The sequence below is a fragment of the Hetaerina americana genome, unplaced genomic scaffold (assembly GCF_022747635.1).
Source record: "Hetaerina americana unplaced genomic scaffold, ioHetAmer1.1.p SCAF_1, whole genome shotgun sequence".
In the NCBI taxonomy this organism is placed as follows: domain Eukaryota; kingdom Metazoa; phylum Arthropoda; class Insecta; order Odonata; family Calopterygidae; genus Hetaerina; species Hetaerina americana.
In genome coordinates, this window is record NW_027286069.1 from 67,873,205 (window position 1) to 67,896,844 (window position 23,640).

The 23,640-nt window shown below is 33.9% G+C and overlaps 1 protein-coding gene across 4 annotated transcripts; it reads right to left on the reverse strand.

The window, feature by feature from the left end:
* Positions 1–1,527: 1,527 nt before the first annotated feature.
* On the reverse strand, positions 1,528–23,304 carry Fbw5 (F-box and WD repeat domain containing 5). 4 transcript variants are annotated; one of them, XM_071591117.1, is made up of 13 exons: positions 23,097–23,304; positions 22,906–23,001; positions 22,367–22,769; positions 22,010–22,167; positions 19,560–19,737; positions 18,933–19,234; positions 15,963–16,108; positions 13,617–13,987; positions 13,184–13,318; positions 10,299–10,452; positions 6,945–7,157; positions 4,779–4,929; positions 1,528–2,246 (listed from the first exon to the last, which is right to left on the reverse strand). In XM_071591117.1, exons 3-13 carry the CDS (start codon positions 22,632–22,634, stop codon positions 2,097–2,099), a joined length of 2,226 nt encoding a protein of 741 aa, XP_071447218.1. In that variant the 5' UTR covers positions 22,635–22,769; positions 22,906–23,001; positions 23,097–23,304; the 3' UTR covers positions 1,528–2,096. The 4 variants fall into 4 exon arrangements, with proteins under 4 accessions (XP_071447218.1, XP_071447199.1, XP_071447207.1 ...); XM_071591098.1 differs by having other exon boundaries at positions 22,906–23,304; XM_071591106.1 differs by having other exon boundaries at positions 22,367–22,794; positions 22,906–23,304.
* Positions 23,305–23,640: the final 336 nt, after the last annotated feature.

Here is a 23,640-nt window from a genome sequence, read left to right on the forward strand (position 1 = left end):
GATGAAATTCCTGATAAAGTTGTTCATCATTGTTTTGAAGCCATAAAAGCACTCCTTTTATTTTTAATCAATGAATCTTAGATGCAAGGGATTTTCCCATCCCAAATTATAGAATCAAAAGTAGTACCCATGTATAAATACCATGGCTGTGTTAATGATTTGAACAACTGCAGACCAATAACCATTCAAAATATATTCGTTAAAATATTCGAAAAAGCCATGTATATGCAAATAGCATCTTATCTCGAAAACAACTTCCTACTTTCAAATTCTCAGTATGAATTTAGACCTGAAAGGTCTACCACAACTGCCATATGTCAGGCAATCGACAGCATACTAAATTCATTAGATGCTAAACGCAAAACTCTTGGAATGTTTTCTGACTTGGCAAAGGCTTTTGATAATGTAAACCACAATAGACTACTAATTAAACTCAATAAATTGGAATTAGAGGAATTCCTCTGAATTGGATGAAGTCCTATATTCATAATTGCACTCAGAAAGTAGTGTTATCAGTTGATGGGTCAAAATATTCATCTGAAGCATACCAAGTTAACAAAGGCATTCCATATGGCTCAACCCTTGGGCAACTCCTTTTTTTGATATACATCGATGACCTACCTAACTGCTTACAGAATTATACCTAGTGTAATGGAATAATACCAGTGTTGTATGCTGACGACATTAATGTAATAATAGTGATATCCAATTGTTTACAGAAAAGCTGAATCAAGTATTGAAATTATTGTATCTTCTAGTCAGAACTATTATTATAACTTGTGACTTCAATTGTGATTTTCTCATACTCAATCAAAAAATCACAGCTTTGCAATGTTTTTGCCTTTTATGGTCTGAAAATGCTGATTCTAAACCCTACAGTGACAAGTAGATCCAAGATGCTAATTAAAAATGTAATGAAAAATTATGATCCTTCAAATGGCGCTTCATCTTTGTTTCATCCAGAACTATCCGGTCATTATATTCCTGCAACTTCATTAACTCAAGCTGTTTTGATAGATTTATTTTCAAAAAGATGTATTCTAGGATCAATATTGAGAGCTTTATTTATGACTTGGAAAAAGAGACTTGGGCAGAAGCCTACTCAGCCGATTCCTTAGGATTTCCCTTCAATTATTTAGTATAGCAGAAAGCCTTGGCTGTCTGATGACATCACTGCACTCTCAAGAATAATCAAAGAAAAATCAAGATACACAAATATGTACGATCAGAGTATTTGAAAATGAATAAAGGGTGTAGTCTCCTTATCATGCAAAAAGAAATAAATCATTGACCATAAGCTACTCATAGCAATAATTAAACTTAAGATGTAAGGAATATATTAAGCAGGAAAGTACCAAACAATACCCTTGAGTTTTAGTACGATGACTGGATTCCTCGAGTTTAACTAGCAAACTAAGCCTGAGGTTCAGAGGCTATACTCCAGTCAGGATATGCAAAAGATGAAATGAAAAAATAGTGACCTTATACAGTCGCTGATTTTGATATTGGCATGAATAAATGAGACAGTTATTTTCCAGGTCAACAAAAAAATTTAATTTTTCCAGAATTTTCTGTGTTCACCTCTTTATAACGATATCATACATGTGTATTAAATTTACATAATAATCAAGAAATCACAAAGAAATAGTATAAAACTTCTCAATGAAAGAATAAATAGCTAAAATATTGTTAATATCATTATCACAAAATTCATTCTTTTGCACAGCATGATAATAACATTTTTTTCAGACTTTCTCAAGACAAGAATAAAGTGAGTTTACTATCCTCCTTGAATACTCTTCAAGTCATCAACATTGTAAATTGGGATTTACTTCCAAGAAATGACCGCATGAAATTCACTCATATTTTTAGTCATGTGCGCGAACTACACAAAAGTCCTGGACCATGCCTAAAGCATTCTGGAGGATTATTTGAGTGATATAGTTCATGAATATGATTTCCAAACAATGAAAAGTCTACGAGTAACATTGAGTAAATGGTTCCATTGGAATTTTCATCTTCATTCCAATGTAACAAACCATTTAAACAAATATTTAAATATGCAAGTGAAGAGCAGGCTAAGTATACAAGTATAACTATGATTCAGCTCTCGCAGATGACCTCCTTGTTCTCCGCTGTCTCCATGATGACAGAGGTGGTGCTGAAGCAATGTGAGGCCTTTCACCTTCTTCTGCATGCTTTCCAAGTAAACCTAGCTTCTTGGCATGAGCTCTAGAGCGCCAGACCTGTGGTTCAGCCAAAATTAAAAGATATAATAAAGTATCTACATGGCACATAAAGAGTGTGGAATGGTAATGGTTTCCGCCATTCCTCTGTGTCAGGGTGTCTCTCAAAGACAAGCTTCTCCAGCCATCATGCTGGCATCTTCAGGTCAGAAGTGATGATGTGTTGATTTCTGCCATCTTATATAGGGGAATGGGAACCCTAGGTTGGTTCTGATTGGTTCAGCCAGGCATCTGGTTGTCAATCCTGAATACCCTCTTCCAACTATTGGCTAGAGTATAACCACTCAGTCTTCTCAGCTGTATTTTGTTGGGGTTTGTGGCTATTTCTATTGCCTCCATGATTAACCTTGGATAGTAACAGCTCTCACTGCAAATCACTTTTGCTTCATCGAAGTCCAAATCACATGTGCTCTGAGATGGCATAAAGGTAGAACTGTTTCTTCTCCTTGGTGCATGAATGTTCTCCTATCATGCATTTTATCAAACTTCCCGTTGTGAAGATGCCAGCAGCATGGCTGAAGAAACTGTTGTTGCTGAGAGATACCCTGACGCAGAGGAATGCTTGAAAGGCTTCATTATTGTGGATTAACACAATGGAAACCTCAGATTCCGAAAAGTGTGGAAATTTGAGCCTTGCTTGGCATTTGCACAACCCTGATGACAATGTCATTTGTGATGATATTGATATCTGCAGACAAGATACATAAGAAGAAAGATTGGGTTCTAAAGGATGGGGTCACAAACAAAAATTGAATGAAGGACTAGAAATAGACAATAAATAGTGAAATACTTCAAAATCACTCCTGAAGTATACTTTATGTACATACCTATAAATTTGAAACCACAAAATTGGGGATCTGAACAGAATGGGATAAGTTTAATTGCAGTTCTTTCTATAAATGAATAACCACTGCTGCTGTTACTTGAGCTAAAAAGAAAAAGTAGCAAGAGAAAATTCAGAGCCATAAAATTTCAACTTGAGTAAAAACTTGCTAATCTGAACCATATGAAGCCGAGGGTTGTCTAGATTAAGTGAAATCCAGATTATATGGGGTTTTGACACATGTAACACCATTGAACCTTTTCCTCCTTGAATCTTAGATACCATTGATTGCCAATGACTCCTGAACTCCATATAATGCATTAGCCCTTAAGCGTAAAAAGATCCCATTAAAATATTAAATTAACTTATTGAATAAAATATATCACTGAATTTCTTCTAAAATTAAGTCTGAAGTATATCATAAGTATCTTTAAAAATAAGAACAACAGTAACCAATTCTGAACTGAATTATCTCATTTGTTGAATTTATTTCAATAATTAAGACATTTAAATAATAAAGTTTTTATTTAAATAAAGGAGAGCTTTACTTTGGAAATACGGCACTAAATTTTTCCTTTGTAATTTTCAGTTGTAATGATGCAATGTTCGGTTACAACTGCTCTTTGGTATACTTGAATTTTACCATATGCTGTCAAAAGTATTCACTTGCATTATTGAAGGTACAATGAGATTCACAAAAATGCATGGAAAAATTAGCTATTTCAAATAAGTGTCACATCTATAAACACCAGGGATTTAGAACAACTAATTAATTGCATTTCAGGTAGCAATAATCATTTTAGGTGAAAATGTACAGCAGGAATATTTATGGATATTTTATAATTTTTGGATAAGACACCTGCAGTACTTAGCTGGACTCCATCCAGATTAAGCAGTGTTAACTGAATACACATACATGCATTTTGTCAAAATTGTAAATATTGATAATTTTAACAATGTCAATAAATCACATGCTACTTTCTTCATTGCTGTTTTTAAAATCCCGTTAACATGAACTGAAAACTGTTACATTCCTCTTCATGCTCATGGTTTTAGGAGATTCAGGTTGTCACTAATCCATTTTCTAGAGAGACACTGACATTCATTCATGCTGAGACCATCAATGTAACATTCTTGTGGAATAAAGTTGTTTTAGCCCAGGTTTTATTCCCTCCAATAAATCGACAGCATTCATAAGGTTTCAGAAACTCACAGTCACTTGGATTTATTCTCACTGCAAAACTGATTATTCAAATCTATCTGCTCTATTCAGGATACTAAATTCATACTTTCATTATCAAACCTTGACAAGCTTTTGACATTATTACTAATCCAGCAGGGCATGGTTTAGAGTTTATTTTTCAAGTGCTATTATTGTAGATTAATAACCATTCTAAAATTTATGCCATAACATGTTTCTCATACTGGCACATATTTTACAACATAGGTACATAATTAGAATTCAATATTTTGAAAATGTTCCCAGTTTTAATTGAAGATTTTCATCAAACTTACACTTTGTAATTATCTCAGCAATGAGAAAGAGTGAATGATGACTCACGTGAACCATTTTAAATATAAATAGGAAGTATCTAGCCTTTAAATGTTTCGATGAAGTAATTTTAGGGAGAAAAAATTACTTCATTTGACAAGAAATTTAAAATACAAAATACACTTCATATGATTATGAGGTTAACCCTGATCATTACCTTCAATGTGTGGTCATCTGAGGCAGTAAGAAGAACTTCAGAGTCTCTAGGATTAAAAGCCACACCATTTACTACATCGCCATGTGGTAGACGTGCCAAGCAAGCTCCATAATATCTATCCCATAGATATCCATGTTTATCTTCAGCACCACTGCATGTAACAGAAAAATGAAAACAGAAATTAATAGTCAGAACCATTGGCTACGGTAAAACTGAAATATATGCGTGGACAAATATTTTAATTTGGTCTGGTAAGTTAATACACATTGATACAGCAATAATTTATTAGTCCTGACTTAAAAAGGATGGGACTCTTGGGCTGCAATGGCAGCAACATATTTCAAGTTCCTTTACCTCCCCTTCTCTCAAACTTTAATTTTTTAACTTTCCATAACATCATTCATATATGAGAATGCACTTATTAATAATTTTAGGCTTAAAAAAGTCATTCCCAACCCTAACCAAGTCAACCCAAAACTTATTATAATAAAAAATTTAATGCACTATTTATCAGTGATGATCCTCTATCAACAGCTATATTAAAAATTCAATTGTTCCCGGCTCAAGCTTGTGGAAATTCATTTTAATTAAATGAAGAATACAATGTATCTTTCCACTGTCCTTTATTTGCGTACAACCGGTTTCAACGCTCAAGCATACCTGATGATGACGCTTGAGCGTTGAAACCGGTTGTAAGCAAATAAAGGACAGTTGAAAGATAAATTGTATTCTTCATTTAATTAACAGCTATTTTCATCATTTGCCATGGTTAATTAGACTCACATAATGCCAGCTTAATTATATCTCTTCACATCACATTTCAACAAAATCTTGTGATTGTTTTTGACAGCACTAAAGTTCATTTCTTCATTGAAATGGAGGGTTTAACATAAAATATACGTACACATCAATGTTCCATTTCAACAACATATTCAGTCATATTTTAAAAATAAAAATATAACTGAATCACAAACATCCCAAACACAGTAAATATTTACTGAAAACATCTAAACCAAAATGCATTTCACAAAATAAGCTCTTCAAAACAATACATATTTAAAAGTGATACATTCAAAATTAGAATGAATATATTGATTTAGAAGACTATTAACATATATTTTTGATGATGTATGTTATACAGTGACCTCTCAATTATCCACAAGGAGATTATCAGTTTCAGGGATTGTCAATGCTATCCTCTGCCTAGCACCTCAAAATGTAAATAAAATAGCCATTGTATTGAAAATTAAATGCTTTGAAACTTCAATATCCTTTTAAAAATATGCAAGTTTGAAATGCGTGGGATTTCTTAAAAGTTTTCAATTTCATAATTAAAAGTTGTCAATAGTGTTTGATATTTTAATTTAAACATTTTTATACTATCCTCACTATCCAATTATCATTTCCACCACATTCATTAGCCCTGAGAATTCCATATTTTCCTTTGCGGTGAGCAGATACATAGCTTCATCATGCTACAAATAATTCATTAACTACCTACACTGAATTATTTTTGTCGGCATCATATGGCAAACATGAATCCGAATGAGTGATTCATTAATATTTGTCCTTTGTGAGTCATTTTCCTGGCTATGAGATTGGTTTAGTTTTCTGAGGAAAATAATTCTTGCTATTCACTGAATGATAGTTTTGTTCTTGAAAAACTATGTAACCCAACCTTTGTAAAAATAGCTAAAAAACAGAGACAATTGTTCTTTCCATTGATAAAAAATAAATCAATCACAAGGAATGAAAAAGGAGTTTCCATATATATTTGCTTATATCATGACAATATTTTCCATGCATTTTGTTTTTCCCGTTATCTGTGCTTCATCATTCATCCAATAGCACAGATAATCAAAAGTTCACTGCATTTAAATTTTTAAGCATAACTCAAATCAGTGACTATTTATTGATTCATTGTATTTAACAATTTATATGCTTCAACTTGTGGCTTCCATCTTCATGTTGCACAGATATTACACAGTCAAAGGGAAATATTATGGAGAAAATGAAGTCAAAGGAAAAGAGAAGGGAGACAAATGAAAACAAAGAAAACACAGGAAAATCTGATAAAGTTTTAGTCAGCAGTAGAATAACACAAAAACATTAATTTATAATTACACAAACATAATCATCATAAAAAACTTATGTTTTAGTATTTACCTTGCTACGTATTCATTGCACACATCGAGGAATATAAAGAAGCACTCATTATTAGGAGTGTACGCTTTGTGTGAGCGGAGCATTGTCCCAACTTTGCGCAGGGTAGTTAGATCTATCACATGGAGGTCTATTTCCTGAGCAATAGGAGGTGGGTCAAGTGGATTTGTGATATGATACCCCACAGGCCAAGGACGGCTGTTGACATATAAGTACCTAAGATAAGTAAACAAATTTAGCATTAATTTAAAATATATAAATAGTCTCAATGAATAAAGAATTTAGACTACAAGTAGTGAGACAGCTAGTTTGGCTAATTTTTCAGAATTTTTAGGCTGATGGTTTTCATCTTAAATATAAATATTTTAATTTACTCCCAAAAATTCCCTCATTCCCTGAGGAAGAAAGTTAACTAGGGCGAGAATGGTTATTTTACTTCCTAAAGGAGCTGATCTTGAATTTGGATTCTCAGAAAATGATTGTGTTGATATGAAGGAGATCAGCAATCTATATGTGCATTTTTTATATATCCAGCTTTGCTTGAGGGAAACTTTTTCATAAATGAAAATACCATTTACATATTACAAATTAGTTTTTACTGTGTAAAGGTACATTGAGTGACTCCTGAAGCTTAAGTCATCACAATTCAAAACCTGCTATAGCAGGTAACCTTCAGATTCTACAAGCTTCTTGAAGTTACTGATGAGGTTCTTGGCTGCCTTTGAGCCAGAACTCGCTGCTTTATCATGCCTCACAGCACTGTAGATCCTGGTTTTTCTCTTAAATTTCTCGAACCACCACGGCTTCCATTAAATACTTTTTTGGCTATTGATCATTCTTGTGTCTTCGTACTGAGATTAGAGAAAATCACTTTCGCCTTCTCACAAATTATGTTCTAGTAAAAAGCATCACCTTACAATTGCTTTTTGTTTATCCATAAGATAAGAAACTTTTCAACATCAATGAGAATACGTAACTCTTGCATAGATATTCTTGTCACTCCTTTTGAAACATCTACTTAATTTTGTCCTTGTTCTTGAGGTTGTGTTGATGTCGACCAAACATAGGTGCATGCTAGATATCTCACACTTTGTTCTTTCTTTTCAATGATTTTACCTTTGATTTCTTGGTTATTTTTATTCTTTTACAGCTATCTTGTAGCTTTTTCTTCACGGAAATTTTCCAAACTATGCATGAAATAATCACAAATAATATGCCAGAACACAAGTTTTGAAAAATGTGTGATTACTAGCAAACACCAAGATGCTAGCAGAAAGCACAAACTGAAGAAATCATTCCAGGAATCCTCTTCTCCTCAAGATTTGTTATGTGAAAAGTTGCTTGTTAAGGAAGTAATTATTTAAATAAATATTTTTGCTAATTATGCAAATTACCCATTGCGAGAAGTGTTTTTTTATGTAAGGTTCTACTGTATTAAGAAAAATACTACTGAAAAATTAATCTTTTAAATACCTTCTCAAAAATGTGTGACTACATTGATTTATGGGCTGAAGTCAGCAGACAAAGCCAATAGTTCCCTGATAAAAACCTACAGATAGACAATTTCTTTATTATATACATCATTTACTTCCTTCTCAAATATTCAGAAAAATGTTAAATTACCTGTCAGGCTAATATGTCTAGCATTTTAAAGGGTTGGTAAAATACCATGGAGATTTTACTGGTAAAATACTTAACTGTAAGAAATACTTTAAAAGTTCATTCATTTTTAACTGATATTTAAAGTCTTGGTACCATGAATTTTGAAGTGAAGAGATGTAACTGTAATGACATTAACTAAAAGAACTGATAGGATTGCACACCCCTTTTAGAAATTTGACCTTAACATACATACATTAATTGTTAGTCTGAAAGATGGGAGACAGTCACAATCACAGAATAACGAATACCACTTTTTATTTGCACATTTTACCCAATATAACTACCAAAACGTTATGCAATCTTTTCCATGCATTCTATTATTTGACCTATAATTAAAATATATAATATACTTTTCCTAAATCATGATATTTGCATTAGTACTATTTTACTACCATTTACCTAAATGTTATCAAGTGTATATATGTAGTACTATACATGGTAGAATATGTATTATGTTAGTGGAGTCAGTGATAATGGCTATAATCTATTCGACAGGGAATGGCGCTTAAAATTGATAAATTTGTCATTTCATTCAAAAGTAAATACACATGCTCAGAATACTTATGCATATCTAAGGAACTTGATGAGGAAAACAAAAGTTACTTCTGAAGTATAATTGAAAAATTCCAAGGCAAGAAAAATCTTTTCCTTGTTGTTTACATCTTTATATTATGCACATACATTGCAGAATTTAAGATTACTGAGCGCACATTGTTTTTCAAACAATATTTTAATCCATCAAAGAGGCTAATTTTCAAAGAAAATTTCCAATTAAAATTGAAATATTGTATTTCCGGCCCATAATATGCATCCAAATTTTTCAGGTCTGACTTCATAAAAAATACTTGGACAGGCAGAAAAGGATCAAAGTATTTTGATGCTAACACTTAATCAGGAGAAAATTGAATATTTACATAAAAATTAGCAGCTACACGTATGTAAACATTTATTCATCGTAGAATCTGTCATCAGTCAACAATCTGTACATGTCAATAATTTGTTCCTAATGCCCGATGGGAAAATTTTTCTTAATCAATGCCACAACGTCTGGTCAATAACTAATACTAACATTTATCATTTTGTACCATAATCTGGCCTGTAACAAATACATTATTTCTTAAACTCTGTTTCCATTTTTTAATTTGAATGTTATTTAATATTGACATTTTGTCTACTTTAATTAACCTAACTAGGTATGTTTGCGTACCTGTATACCATCTGAAAATGTCTTTCATATATTGTAAATCAAAATTCTTCTTCAATTTTAAATTACATTTTAATTCTCAATAACAAGTACATAACTTTATGAAATTTGAACCCGTTTGTAAATGCTTTTTATAACTGTGGAACCAATATCTGTTTTTTGCCTTTCCTTGTGTAAAAGGGTTATTCCCGTTAAATAATTAAATAAATTTTTCTTAAAACCACCCATTGTCTATGCCTTCTTCTCATGTTATTTATGGTTAAATGATGTGTAGACTACCAAGTTTATTGGGAGAGATGAGCATATATGTATTAACAGAGGAGCAACAACCCCGTTAGCCTGATGCATATTGAGTTTTGTGGCAGCACCACATGTGAGATGAAACTAAACTAGCTACATTGTATAAATACAATATACTTATACAGAAGACTAAAAATAATTGCATGAAAGTTATTTTTTAAGTAGAATTACATAAATTAAGATAAACACACCGATGGTCAGGTGAGAGGCCCATTCCAATAATGTGGCCATGAAGGTCAATCAGATGGTCAACAGTATCAAATCGATGAGCGACTGAGTCAAAGTCCAGCCAGTTAGGATCTTGTTGGGGTTGAAACCCACCTTCCACTCCTTCCACACCCATTTCTACGGCGTAATATGCATTCAGCATATGAAGAAAGAGCCAAAATTAAAAATTTTCATTGAAAATATGCCTAATTCTTTCACAAAAGAAATATAAAAAGCACTATTTATATAATATAATTAAAACGTTGAATGTATCCTTAGTAATATAAATCACTTTTATTTTTTCATAATACTACCTTGATCAAAAAGTTCCCGGAATAACCACCGTGTGGCGCTCCCATCGTTCCGATTTCAGTTCTGTTTTTATGTTAAATTGGTACATCTGTTGTTGATATTCCCTTTAAATCTTAGTGTCATAACTTGACATTTGCAAAAGTTACGGTCGGTTTTCGGTATGTCCATCAGTGCTTCCTGCGATTTTTCCATTACTTCCTCTCGGCTGCTAAAACGCGTTCCCCGTAATGGTTTTTTAACTCGATTGAACAGAAAGAAGTCACAGGGAGCCAAATCAGGTGAATTCGGTGGCTGTTGGATGGTATTTGTTGCATTTTTCGTCAAAAAATTACGAATAATGATAGCACTGTGCGACGGTGCGTTATCATGGTGCAAAATCCACGAGTTTTCTGCCCACATTTCTGGTCTCTTTCGGCGAATTGCTTCACGCAAACGTCTCATAACGCCCAAATAATACTCTTTGTTTACTGTCTGGCCTTCTGGCAAAAATTCATGACGCACTACACCGTTGTAATCCATGAAAACCGTCAGCATTGCCTTCTTTTTTGACTGAAAACGACGTGGTTTTTTTGGTCTCGGCTCATTTGGTGAACGCCATTCACTTGCCTGATGTCTGGATTGCGTGTCGTACTCATAAACCCACGTCTCGTCTCCAGTAATGATCCTTTTGATGAATGTGGGATCGGATTCAGCCTCGCAAATCATGTCTTTTGCGACGTCAACACGGTCTCTTTTTTGCATGAAATTGAGGTCTTTTGCTGCTACACGACGGAAACCCAAATCATTAACCACAATGTCTTGGGCGGATCCATAGGCAATGTTCAAGTCCTCCGCTATTTCTCTGATGGTTAATTTGCGGTTATTGACCAACATTTCTTTTACTTTATCAATTTTTTCACCGACTTTCGATGTCGATGGTCTGCCACTGCGTTCATCATCTTCGATTGACTCACGACCACTTCTGAACCGCTCGTGCCACTGGTAAACGACCGTTTTTTTTAGAGAATCGTTGCCGAAACACTTTTCCAACATTTCCAACGTCCGTGCGCCACTAAATCCGTTTTTTACGCAAAATTTAATACAAGTTCGTTGTTGCAAATTTAAATCCATTTCTGCAATTGTAAAAAATCGCCAACACACACAGAGATAGATGTACTCTTGGCTACGTAACTTTTGCAAATGTCAAGTTATGACACTAAGATTTAAAGGGAATATCAACAACAGATGTACCAATTTAACAAAAAAAACAGAACTCAAATCGGAACGATGGGAGCGCCACACGGTGGTTATTCCGGGAACTTTTTGTTCAAGGTGGTATAAATATTTTTAAGCATAAGCATAAATTGACAAAGGTTTTACGCATAGAGAAAACCTCTAATTTTGAAAAAAAATAATTTTTTCATTTATGTCATAACAGAGTTCTAACACAACCTGAACGGAGACATGAAAATTCAGCTAAACACTGTTTGTACAAATTACACAATATCTCAAAAATAAATATAATGAAATAATATAGACCACCAAGTGTTTTTAAGGGGTAAATCACCAAGCATTTCATTTAGCTGGTATGTAACATGGACAGATGTACAGTGTTCAGTCCAGGATTGAATAAAACTGAATGACAGTTGTGAAGTCCAGATGTCTAATGACCTTTAATTTTTCTAAGGAAGCATTTCTGAAAACCAAGTAATATTGGAAGTACACTGGTTAAATCAAAAAGGTATTGGTAACTACAAATTTGGTAATATGTGTCAACTTTTGACATAATTATTACCGAGAGGAACATTTATTATTGGTTGTCAGTCTCTAGAACTAGGAGAGCTGGAGGAAAGTTAGCACTATGGCAAAATCTTGACAGATTACAAAATTAAAAATAGCCCATTATTCTTGCAAAATGTTAATAATGACTAACTATGGTTATGGTGAACACCACATACTAGAAAACATAAAATTTTAAAAGAGTTCTTTCATGATTAACATTGACTTCCCTTAGAATTTATGCATCAACTGGTAGGGAAATATGCCATTAACTCTTTGTTATAAATGTAAATATATCATGTTTATTTCCAATAGACATGTTTCATATCCAACCACTTTTGAACAAAAAGAAAATATAATATATTTTCTAGACTAAATTTATCTACAACACATACAAATTAACACTAAATGAATACTTTCAGAGTTGTTAATATTTAAAAAATAATTTTTCCATTGTTTGATTCAATAGTTACAGTTAAGTATGTTTATGTGGATTATTTTATTGTGTTCTGTAATAATTTGAATTGGGAAATAACAAAAGAAACTTTTCAAGTAAAAATAATAGCATACCTCAAACGTAAATTTCTCTTCTCTGGCATCTACAAAGATGTACATTTGAAATTTTATTCTAGTACTATTATTTTAATGTGTTTTAATATTTTTTATCACAGACTCAATTTTATTAATCAGTACATTATTGTGAGCCAAGGGAAGTTATGTTATTGGGGAACTACCAGAAAAATATGGCAACGAAACTGACAGTGACATATGTTTGAAAAAGATGCATGAAAGTACAAACCAGCCCTTGCAAGCTCTGTTCTCTCCCTTTCCTCAGCCAATTCTTTTTCCCTCTGTTTCAAGGCTATCCGTTCTTTTAGGCTTGGACCAGGATCAAGACGACGTGGGAATGAAAATGGATGAATTCTTTTGAAACCTTTAAGAGAAAATCAACCAAACATTCTTTATATCTTCCTTTCATATGTTATAAGCTTATTTTGTGAAACCAATTAACTTTCATCACCATTAGGTAGATTTAGAGAAGATTTGCCTTCACTATATCAAATAACTAATCTTAATACGAAATACATTCCCAAATTGCACACATAAATGATGAGTTTATGTATACATACTAGTTTTTTTTAAGACACACTCGTTTACACGTTTTCAATATTTAATGAATGTAAATGTACATGTTTTATAGGAATATGTACATGAAATTAGAGTATTCTTACCTATTTGATGAGGTGTATATGTTTTTGATCCTGTAGTAAATATTAGAAACTTATGACGTGGCTCAAGTGTAGCCTCTGCACTATCACTGTCTTCCATTTCCATGGATATAGATGAGAGTGAGGACTGAGGAGATACTTGGCATGATGATGGAGCGGCTGCACCTCCAGAAGCAACAGAAGAGGCATCTGATATATTATCATCATTAGCTTCTGGGTCACGATCATCGTAATCACCGCTTATATCTGATGCATTTAGGTCCTTGCTTTGTTCAGCTCTACGATAGTCAGCACTGTACTGAATTGGACTGACATACTCAGAGCCATCACCAAGCCGCTTCCAGTTAGAGAATGCACCCTCCAGGGTTTCATATCTGTCAAATAAACATTATCTTTCACTGGCTAAACAAAAACAGAAAGTCACTTGAAATCCAATGAGTAGAATTTTTTAGTAAAATACATCAGTAAAATATACACTCACCCATAATTAAATTGTTAAAACAATAAATAAAAGAATTCAAGAATTTTGGAACTTTGGGAAAATAACAGGGAAAAAAGGAAGAGGAAGGCCAAGACAGAAATTTATAGATGATATATAAATACTATGAGAGTAACCACATACAATGAACTGAAAAGAATAGCTACGGAGAGAGGCCAATGGCTGCAACGACAAGGCTCCACCTTTAGAAGATGATGATGATAATGAACAATAAATATTATGGCATTTAATAATAGTACTGTGGGCTTTCTTAGTATTTCTAGTAATCATTAGACAATAATTGAAGGCCTTTTTAATTGGAGAAATAGATGGAAGCACTTTCCCTGTAAGGGAATTATGGTTTCTACTTATACATTCAATTAAATTGAGTGGCTAATAGAGCTCATACTATACTAAATCTTATGACACGTGTGAAATTCAGTCATTTAGGGAAGGGAATTCTTTTATTTATTGGTTTTCCATGTCACTCTTGTGTTTTTTTCACTTGATTTTTTAAATTTTAAATGGGCCAGTTCAAAAACTTTGCTTAGTGAATTACAGAATTAATGTGATAGTTATGGGATGAAAATTAACCATAAGAAAATAAATAAGTAGAACATCAAGAATTGGAATAGATAATCATAAACATTTGGAGATGAACTAGAAACAGGTCGAACACTACATATTAGGGATGTGTATTAGAAGAAAGTGGACAAAGTACATCAAAAGAAGAACTGCATTAAGTAATATGCTTTTAAAAAGAGGCAGTTTTTGACAGGTACCAAATAAAATTGTAAAGAAAAGAATAATGATAACTTACATTTGAAGCAGAGTTTTGTATAGCTCAAAAGCCTTTGCCATTGACACCCAAGGATAGCATGAAGTGAAGACTTTTAAGTTCTAGGAGTGAAGAAGAGTGGAAAAAATAAAATGGAAGGAAAGGAAAAATTATGAAATATTAGGAATTGTAGAAGAGAGAGAGCCGTTGGAAAAATTTTGAAGAAGGCAGGATTGAGTGGTGAATGTAGCAGATACTGAAAGGCAATGGCATGATGAAGATGGCAATTTGTGTTTTGCTCGAAAATTCCTTAGAAAATCCAAGAGAAGGCGGCATTTGCAAAATTGGAGAAGGTTTGCCTTTAATAAGCCTCACTTTTCAATAGACAGCTGCTCAAGCCTCAGTTATACCCATCATGTGGTTTTATTTTCATAGTTGATTGAAGCAATAAACTTTTGTTTATAAAAAAATGGAAATAATGAGTCGCATGCGGTGATTAATCACTACCATTTAAGAGGTTCAACACCGAAACAGATCAAAGTCAAGTTGGATGAAGTTCATGGCATTTGCTCCTGTGTTTGTGACTGATTACAATTAGGTAAACGGGTCTAACTGTGGTTGTAAATCTACAAATGATGAACATTATTTAGGATGTCCAGTGGAAATAACTCCCTTCAAAATGATTGACAAAATCCACAATATAATTTTGGATGGTCAACAAATTAAAGTGCATGAAATACAGGTATATTAGGCCACCTGTATATTAGGCCACAAGCATATCACAAGGTACAGTGTTTGCTCTTAGTGGAGAATAAACACAATTGTGTGGTCATTTTGGAGGCTGGTTTGGTGCTTTTCTGTCTATTTACCGACAAGTTTCTGCATCAATACATAAGAGTGGATAAAACATGGATACCCTAGTACACCCCAAAGACCAAGGAACAGTCTGAACACTAGGTTTTAAAGGTAATCTGGCTTTGAAGAAGGTGAAAATGGTGAAATCAACCTACAAGGTGATGGCTATGGCTTTTTTATTCATATAAATGAAGTTGTTATCATTATTAACACATTATATTGGAATAATATTATCTACCTTGCACCACCGGAATACATGCCACTGCCAACCTGCTGCCCTTCAGCATTAGCTTGAGAAGCTGATGAAGATCCGGCAAGCTCACACTGGTGTGAAGGTGGATTTCCTCTAGCATCATTGATTGCTGATGGATCATTCTCTTGTTTCTGCAATCACATGAAAATGAACTTTAAATCCATTTAGCATAAAATACAAACTTAGATTAGATCTCATTATGTGATCATCAGGGAAAGAGGAAAATGAATTAACTGAAATTTTTTAATACTGGTAGAAACCATTCAAAAACCATTACAACCTCTTTGGCCCCAATCTCTCAAACTGTGCTGTGTTGGCCAAGTGTTTCTTCCTTGATGTCCCCTAGATTATTTACCTTGCCTGAATCCATTTAAACTTACTAAGTAATATCCTAGTAGCATATCATATTAATGTAGATGATATTTGTTTGCAATATTCTCCTGGATAATAATTTATACTCTTGTAAAATATGTCCACATTTGTATACAAAGGGGGACCCAAAAATAACAGGAATGTTTTTATAGATTCTTTGGTTCTCAATATATTTACATTACATTTTTTCACCTTCAAAGTATTCCTCATTGACCACAATGTACTTCTCCAGACGATGCTTCCATTGTTTGAAACATTTCTGAAATTCATTTATTGGGATCTCCTTAGGCCTTCTAGCGTTTTTTGTTTTACCTCCACCACAGTGTCAAAATGCTTTCCTTTCATTTCCCTTTTGAGTCTGGGGAACAAAAAGCTGTCACAGGGAGCTAAATCCGGTGAGTAGGGGGGTGGACAATCGATGTCATGCCGTTTTTTGTCAAAAACTGCATCACGGAGAGTGAGGTATGAGTCAGCACATTGTCGTGATGGGAAAACCAGGCGCCTGTATGCCAAAGATCTGCTCTAGAATCATCTGAATTTAACTCCATGACACTCCAGGCATCTCACAGAGTTGATCAATGGTTCTGCCATCGCAGAACCATTGATCAGAACTGACAAGACCTGACGTTTACGTCAGTTCTTGATGTTAAAAGGTGGCCTGAATAGGGTTGGTCTTCAATTGACATTTCACCATTTTTAAAATGTGTAAATCACTCGTAGACTCTGGTTTTGCTTAAGGCAGGTTCCCCATTAGCAGTCTTGAGCATTACAATAGTTTCCACAGCTGATTTCCCCAACAGGAAACAAAATTTCACTGCAGTGTGTTGCTCTTGATAACTGCCATCACATTATTCGCCGAAATGAAAGAAGTTGTTTCACTGAAACAGCTCTCACGAATGGACCGATCCAGTCACAGCGACAGCGCTGCATATAGCGATGCAGGTGGCGTGACCCTGATGTACGACCAGCTGAAAAAAGGCTTCCCCCACTCTCGCTCCCCACCGCAGCCCAATTCCCATTACTTTTGTAACGTTGAAACTTTCATACCATTATACTCACTCAGCAGTGCTGGTGGCTTCCTCTACAACTCATGTCCATTGAGTGAATGGGCAAAATCTCTCCAAACCTCTATTGTTTATCAATCTTTCAAGGTGTGGTTTTCAGCCTCAATAAATAGCAGGGGTTTCAGTTTGAATGACTGAATGAATGCACTTTGATGGAATTCAGCCAGACTTACAAAATATATTGTTATCATTGGTTACTTCAATGTGCCTATGTTTCAATATAATACTACTCTTTATTTTTAAGGAACGTCACGTACAGCATAGTAATAACCTTTACCTTGTCTCATCAAATGCTATTTATCACACAAAAATTTATTTTTGTTTGCCTACAGTAATGGAGGAGCTAATACATAACATGCAATGCCCTACATTAAAATTCTGCTTTCACCATCTGAAGCCTACGTAATACTATAGGAGGCTCATGTAGAGACTGTTCTTCTCTGTAGCACAGCTATAATATAGTTCAAATTTTTTAAGATGGGAGACAATTTCAAAGGAAGGTGGACTTGGATCTCCAGTCTCTGCTCTTGTAAACAGAAAAATTAAAACCAGACATTTTGGCCAACCAAAAACACAGATCATCATCTAAGCTTTCCTGACCAAACTTAAACTTGTTTGTCCACTTGGCAACAGTTGAATACGAAGAACCAGGGTCCCCCAGAGTGTTCTGATATTCCACATGAATTTCCTTTGCATTCATATCTTTCTTTACAAAGTATTTAATCACTGCCCAAATCTCAAATTTTTGCATCTTCACAAATGACTACAAGGGACCAACAATGGAGATGTATCCAAACCACTAATCTCTTCTCAGAGCACTGATGCATTATGTGTTACTCATAAAGGATTACCAATTACTATGTGGGAAACTCATTACACTAGTGCTGTCATCTAGTAGTGATTGCAAGAACCTTCCTAACTACCCTCATTTATCTCTTTTCTAATGATTTTCCACTTACTTCTCACAACCCCATATGATTTCCCAGGCATCAATGACTTTTTGATTTTCATAGTAAAAATTACTTTTGCTTAAGCATTTTAAATCAAACAAAATCTGGTAATAAGACCATTCCCTTCTAAACTGATTAATAGAAGGATTCTATCCTTTTCATTTTGATTGGTTTTCTATTCAACCTATGCTACTTAATGCATATAAAACCAGTGGATATATTTAAAATTGCCCTAGAACAGCCAAGTGATTTTTCAATGACAGCTTCAAATGTTAACCTTCACTAAATGCGTAGTTTCCTTCTAAAAATACTGGCCCCTTGTGAAACCTCACTGTAATAAAGTAACTAATCTTAAGTATGGTCCAACTTTAATTTTTTCTGCATTTCCTCAAATCATCATAGACACTATTTAATTCTCTCTGTAGAGACTTGGGGGAGAAAGAAATCTTACAGAGGCAATTCTTTGTGAAAGAGATAATTAATCAACTAAGTATATACATTATGTGTTAAATAATTTTTTAATGCTATACAATTAATTACTAAAAATATATAAATGCAAAATATATTACCTTTGAAAATGAATCTGGAGACCCTGATGTTGATGATGTCAGTGGATAAGGAGCAAGGCAATTGGCAACAGTAATGGCTCGTACTGAGCTGGCATTGCGATTGTAAAACCTAAACAAAGTGCCCATAATTGGGACATGTTCAGAGGAAGATTCTTGAGAAGCCTTATTCAGCCATAACACTGACGCACTAACGAGATGGGCCAACCAATGAAGGTTTCCTGATAAAAGATGCTCATCAGAATACCATGTCCCAAAAATGTCATATGGCTTATTGACAACTCGGCATTGTAGACAGAATCCCTCTGAAACACACATGTGCATAAACTTAGAATAGATGAAGCCAGCTAAAAATGTTCAAATTTTTACCTAATCTTTGGTAAATTAAGCAGTGAAATATATAGTTCAATAAAGCGATAAAATAATAGTAATATTAATTTACCCTGATTGCAATTGGCTATCCTTGAATCATAAACGATTCACTGACAGCCTTTTGCCAACCAAGGCCTTCCCTTCCTCTCCTGTGTTCCTGTTTACCATCAAGACCCAAAAAGGATTAAAAATAACTATAAATTATATGAGAGAATGGAAGAATTCCAATAGAGTTGAACCATTTACTGTTTCACTAACCTTCAAGACTAAAAACAGCTATTTCACCAGAAGTGCTATGAGATGAACCGAAGTGCACCCCTGAGACAAGGAGCAATGTGTCAGACTGATTGAACTGAGAGTATTGAGTATATTTCCAACAAAACATCTTCATATCTCGATAATATATAACCCTAGCTGGATATCTAGAGCTCCATACCTATAAAGAAGATGAGAATACTGATCAACTCATTTCATCATTTAAATGCAAACGTATAAAACCTAGCAACCACATACAATTCATGAATCTGTGAACATATATGCATGGACACTTAGCATACTCAATGATTAAGAATTAATGATAGTAAAATGTATCATGGGAAATAATACACTATAACAAAGTTTATAAAACATATTTCTATTGTAATCACAGAAATATTAAACATTTATTCAAATGCCTGAAAATCACCATTAAAACAAATAATCACAATGAAGAAATACTTCATACATGTAAAAATATTTTACTTATAACCTAATGGAAAGAGAATCAAAAAGATATAATTCTCTATGATTTCCAGGGTTTTTTCCCATAATTTTCCTAGGGTTGACACCAACACTGTATCTAACTAGTCCTTTTTGCATCCATGCATTATTAGATTATACTCGAACTTTTCAGGAGTGATTAGCATATTTTAAATAAAGTAACATTTGGAGGACACATTAGTAAAGTATGTGGAAGTAGGAAGTTAATAAATATAAAATTACATTGAGTTAATAAAGAAACATATGTCATTGGTTTCTTACTCAAATGCGGCAACATATCACTATCCATTTAATTAAGGGAGGAGGAAATATATTCAAATAACATAGAAATTTTAGCAGGGCTATAATATTCTTTAACACAAGAAAAAAAGTTATTGACTCCAATCAAACAAAATACTGACTATACGAAGTGTGCAACACAAAGTAGTGGCTATTTATGAAAAGCCTTTTATTGGAATGGATGAATCCTTTCCATGGAAATATCTGATTTTAAATGTATTCTCACAAATATTACCATGATATGGCACTATTAGATAAAACATTTTGGCATGCTTTGATTAAGGGTGTAGGTTGTTGATAGTGAGGGTAGTAGGGAATAAATTGTGAATATGCAATCAATACATGAAAGTTGGGAAATGGGGAAAGGTTAGCATCAGTGGGAGGGAAGGTAGCAGGGGGGTCATATATGACAGGAAAGAGCAAGGATAATATTGTATCATTGAGAATTATTCACTAAATCTTTTAATAGTCTTTAATAGCATTGGAGTGTTTGTCCTTGGGTTGAATTCTTCTCAGGGTAAAATCACCATCACAGACACATTTTGTATTGTGAATAACAACATAATAGTTTTATGTAACACTATTTCTCCATACATAAAAAGAAACTGCATCTCTTAAGTACAACTCATTGCCAATATGATTAAAATTTTGATAAAAATATAAAAAATTCCATTTTTATTGATATTTTTGGGACTTAATCAAGCCTGTGAGTGGAAATGAGTACGTTCCTCCACTTATTAAAAAACCAATCCTTCATCTGCATATACAGGAAATGTTTATTGATCTTGTTGCACGTGAAAGCTGAAATTTGGTCATGCAACAATCATATTTTGTGCTCATAGTGTGCGCTGTGGAATAAAATTCCTCTCCCAATCCCTTGCCTAAGGTACTTCTCACCACTTTTTTGAGGAAGCTTATCCCTAAAATGAAGTGGATGTTTTCCTCTTTGCAAAAATATTCACGAGGGGAAACTTTTCACACATTAAGGACACCCAAGTTCTGTGCCAGGTTGTGTACATGGTATCCAAAGTATTTACGATGAATGTTTAATAACATTTGAAAAAATTACACACACACACACACACACATATATATATATATATATCAAATTTCTTTACATGTACTTAACCTTTGACCTTCAAATCCACTCTCCCATAAGCAAGGACTAACACACACTATTCACTCAACTTAATACTATAAGCTTACTTATTTTTCCCATCACTACTAATCCCCAACCTTGTGTTCCATATCTCCATTACTCCTATCCCTTTCGCCCCTTGACTCACCTTAACAATCCTTACCAGTATGTAGGTACTATAATGGCCTTTTTCAAACACCAGGTTATTTTCCTCTGGAAGTTGAACTTTTATCATTTCTCCCCTTCTCTGTCCCCACCAAATGAATTCCCTTTCACACCGTTCCCTACTGCACCACCTCTTGGCCACCCAAATTATGTTTGCCACAACACTTCTATTAACCTCTTACCAAACTTTCATGCCACCTATTTTCAAACATTGACCCAGAATCAATAATCAGACATTACTTTTGGACTAGATGCACATATTGAAACACCATTAAACAAGATACCACACTAAATTTAACAAATACTCATGGCATTTTAAAAACAAACAACCGAGAAAAGAGGGCACTACTAATTTGATAAAATTTACCAAAACATAACCATCTTTGGAACATGTAGCAAACATTCTTCCATTGTGAGAAAAGCTGACGTGGAGTACTTGATGGGCATGCTCTGTTAATACTTCAGTTTCAACTATTGGTGTGTGATACTTAAGTCGTTTATATTCTGAGAGCCATGACGATTTTCCTGAATAAAAAGAATAATTCGATTAGGGCAAACATAATATAATTTCAAAAGTCATGACACACCAGAATGCTACAACCACAACTCTGCATAGTCACTAAAAAGCTTGATCAAGATTTTTTTTCAGTTGAATAGAAATTTACCACTATTTAAGAGAGGTTTTACAAAATTGAAGTTATAAACATGCAATTCTAAAACATACCCGGCATGATTCCCATTGAGGGATCAATGTCAAATTCAAGGAAAAATAAATTCTTCCAAAGGAGCTCATCGTAGCTTTCACGAAGCCAAGTTTGACAGGTGCGCCCTGCAGTCAATAGTTCTTCAGCAGATAAATACTGAAACACAAGCCTTAGAATTTCTCCGGGTAGATACGCCCAATTCCCATTGGTTTCTATATTGACCCGACTAGATGAATCTGAGGCGCTACATTCATCAGACTCCGCACTCACTCCAGGTCCTATCTTCATATTTTCTAAATTTACAATGAATGTATTATGCTAAGAATATAATAAAATTCCAGTAATTTTGCTGAATACTTCTGTTTTTGACGTGAAACAGAAATTCCATATTCCGCATGAATAGCCGATCATTTGGAGGACCACCTAAACACAGAAACAAACAGATTTCCTTCGGATAATTCAGGTAACCCTTCCAAATAAAGCAACATATGTATACCAACAAATGTAAAAAATACTTTAATGAGATAGTATAATACTGGTAATCTTTCAAAATACTTACAACTTATATTAATCAAGTGTCAACCAAGATTGTGCGGCTATTGTGACTTGAAGATTAAGGCTGTATTCGAGTGCCATGGAGTGCTTTAACATTGACCTTTGCATTGTTAACATTAGAGAGAAACGAATATTAAGGTACTCATCAACCGACTGTCACAATTTTTCGTTAATCATAGCCCAATTAACATCAACCTGTTTTGATCACTTGCATTCCCTACTACCAGGGATGTTCACCCAAGCCTTTAATTTCCGTCATTTACGTAGTTTCGTATGATTTCGATAAATATACACCTTTTATAATAAAATTTAGGAGGAACCACGGTCTGTTATAGTTGCAGCCGAATATGTTTCATTTTTAGTTTATTTCACAATAAAAACAAGAATGCAATATTTAAACAATAGCGAAACGACTATCGAATGCTTCGGGAAGTTCAAGAAAAAATCGACGATCAATCTGGAGAGGAAAATTTAAAACGGATAAAGAAGGTAAACGAATATTGCTGTGGTATAATTCCTGTAAGATTTACGAATGATATTTTGAATGATATATTTTTAAGACCGTGCAACTCAATCAAATTCAGGTAATTAATATAAATAAATCAGTCAAAAGTAGGTACTTTCAGATGAGTCACAAAAACCAGTGTTGATGTGCATTTTTACAATTTCTTTGCTATTTTTCTTTTACAACTTATTTTAAACACTAAGAAGATAAATTTAATGGCATTAGGCGATCTCT

What these genes read in the sequence shown, in the direction of transcription:
- Fbw5 (XM_071591117.1), bottom strand. Translation starts at nt 22,634, where the DNA reads ATGAAGATAGGACCTGGAGTGAGTGCGGAGTCTGATGAATGTAGCGCC. An exon ending in CCAAAGATGGTTATGTTTTG is followed by an intron (nt 19,738 to 22,009) that starts GTAAATTTTATC and finishes TCTTCTTTATAG; the next exon opens with GTATGGAGCTCTAGATATCC. An exon ending in CAGATGACCACACATTGAAG is followed by an intron (nt 2,247 to 4,778) that starts GTAATGATCAGG and finishes GCTGAACCACAG; the next exon opens with GTCTGGCGCTCTAGAGCTCA.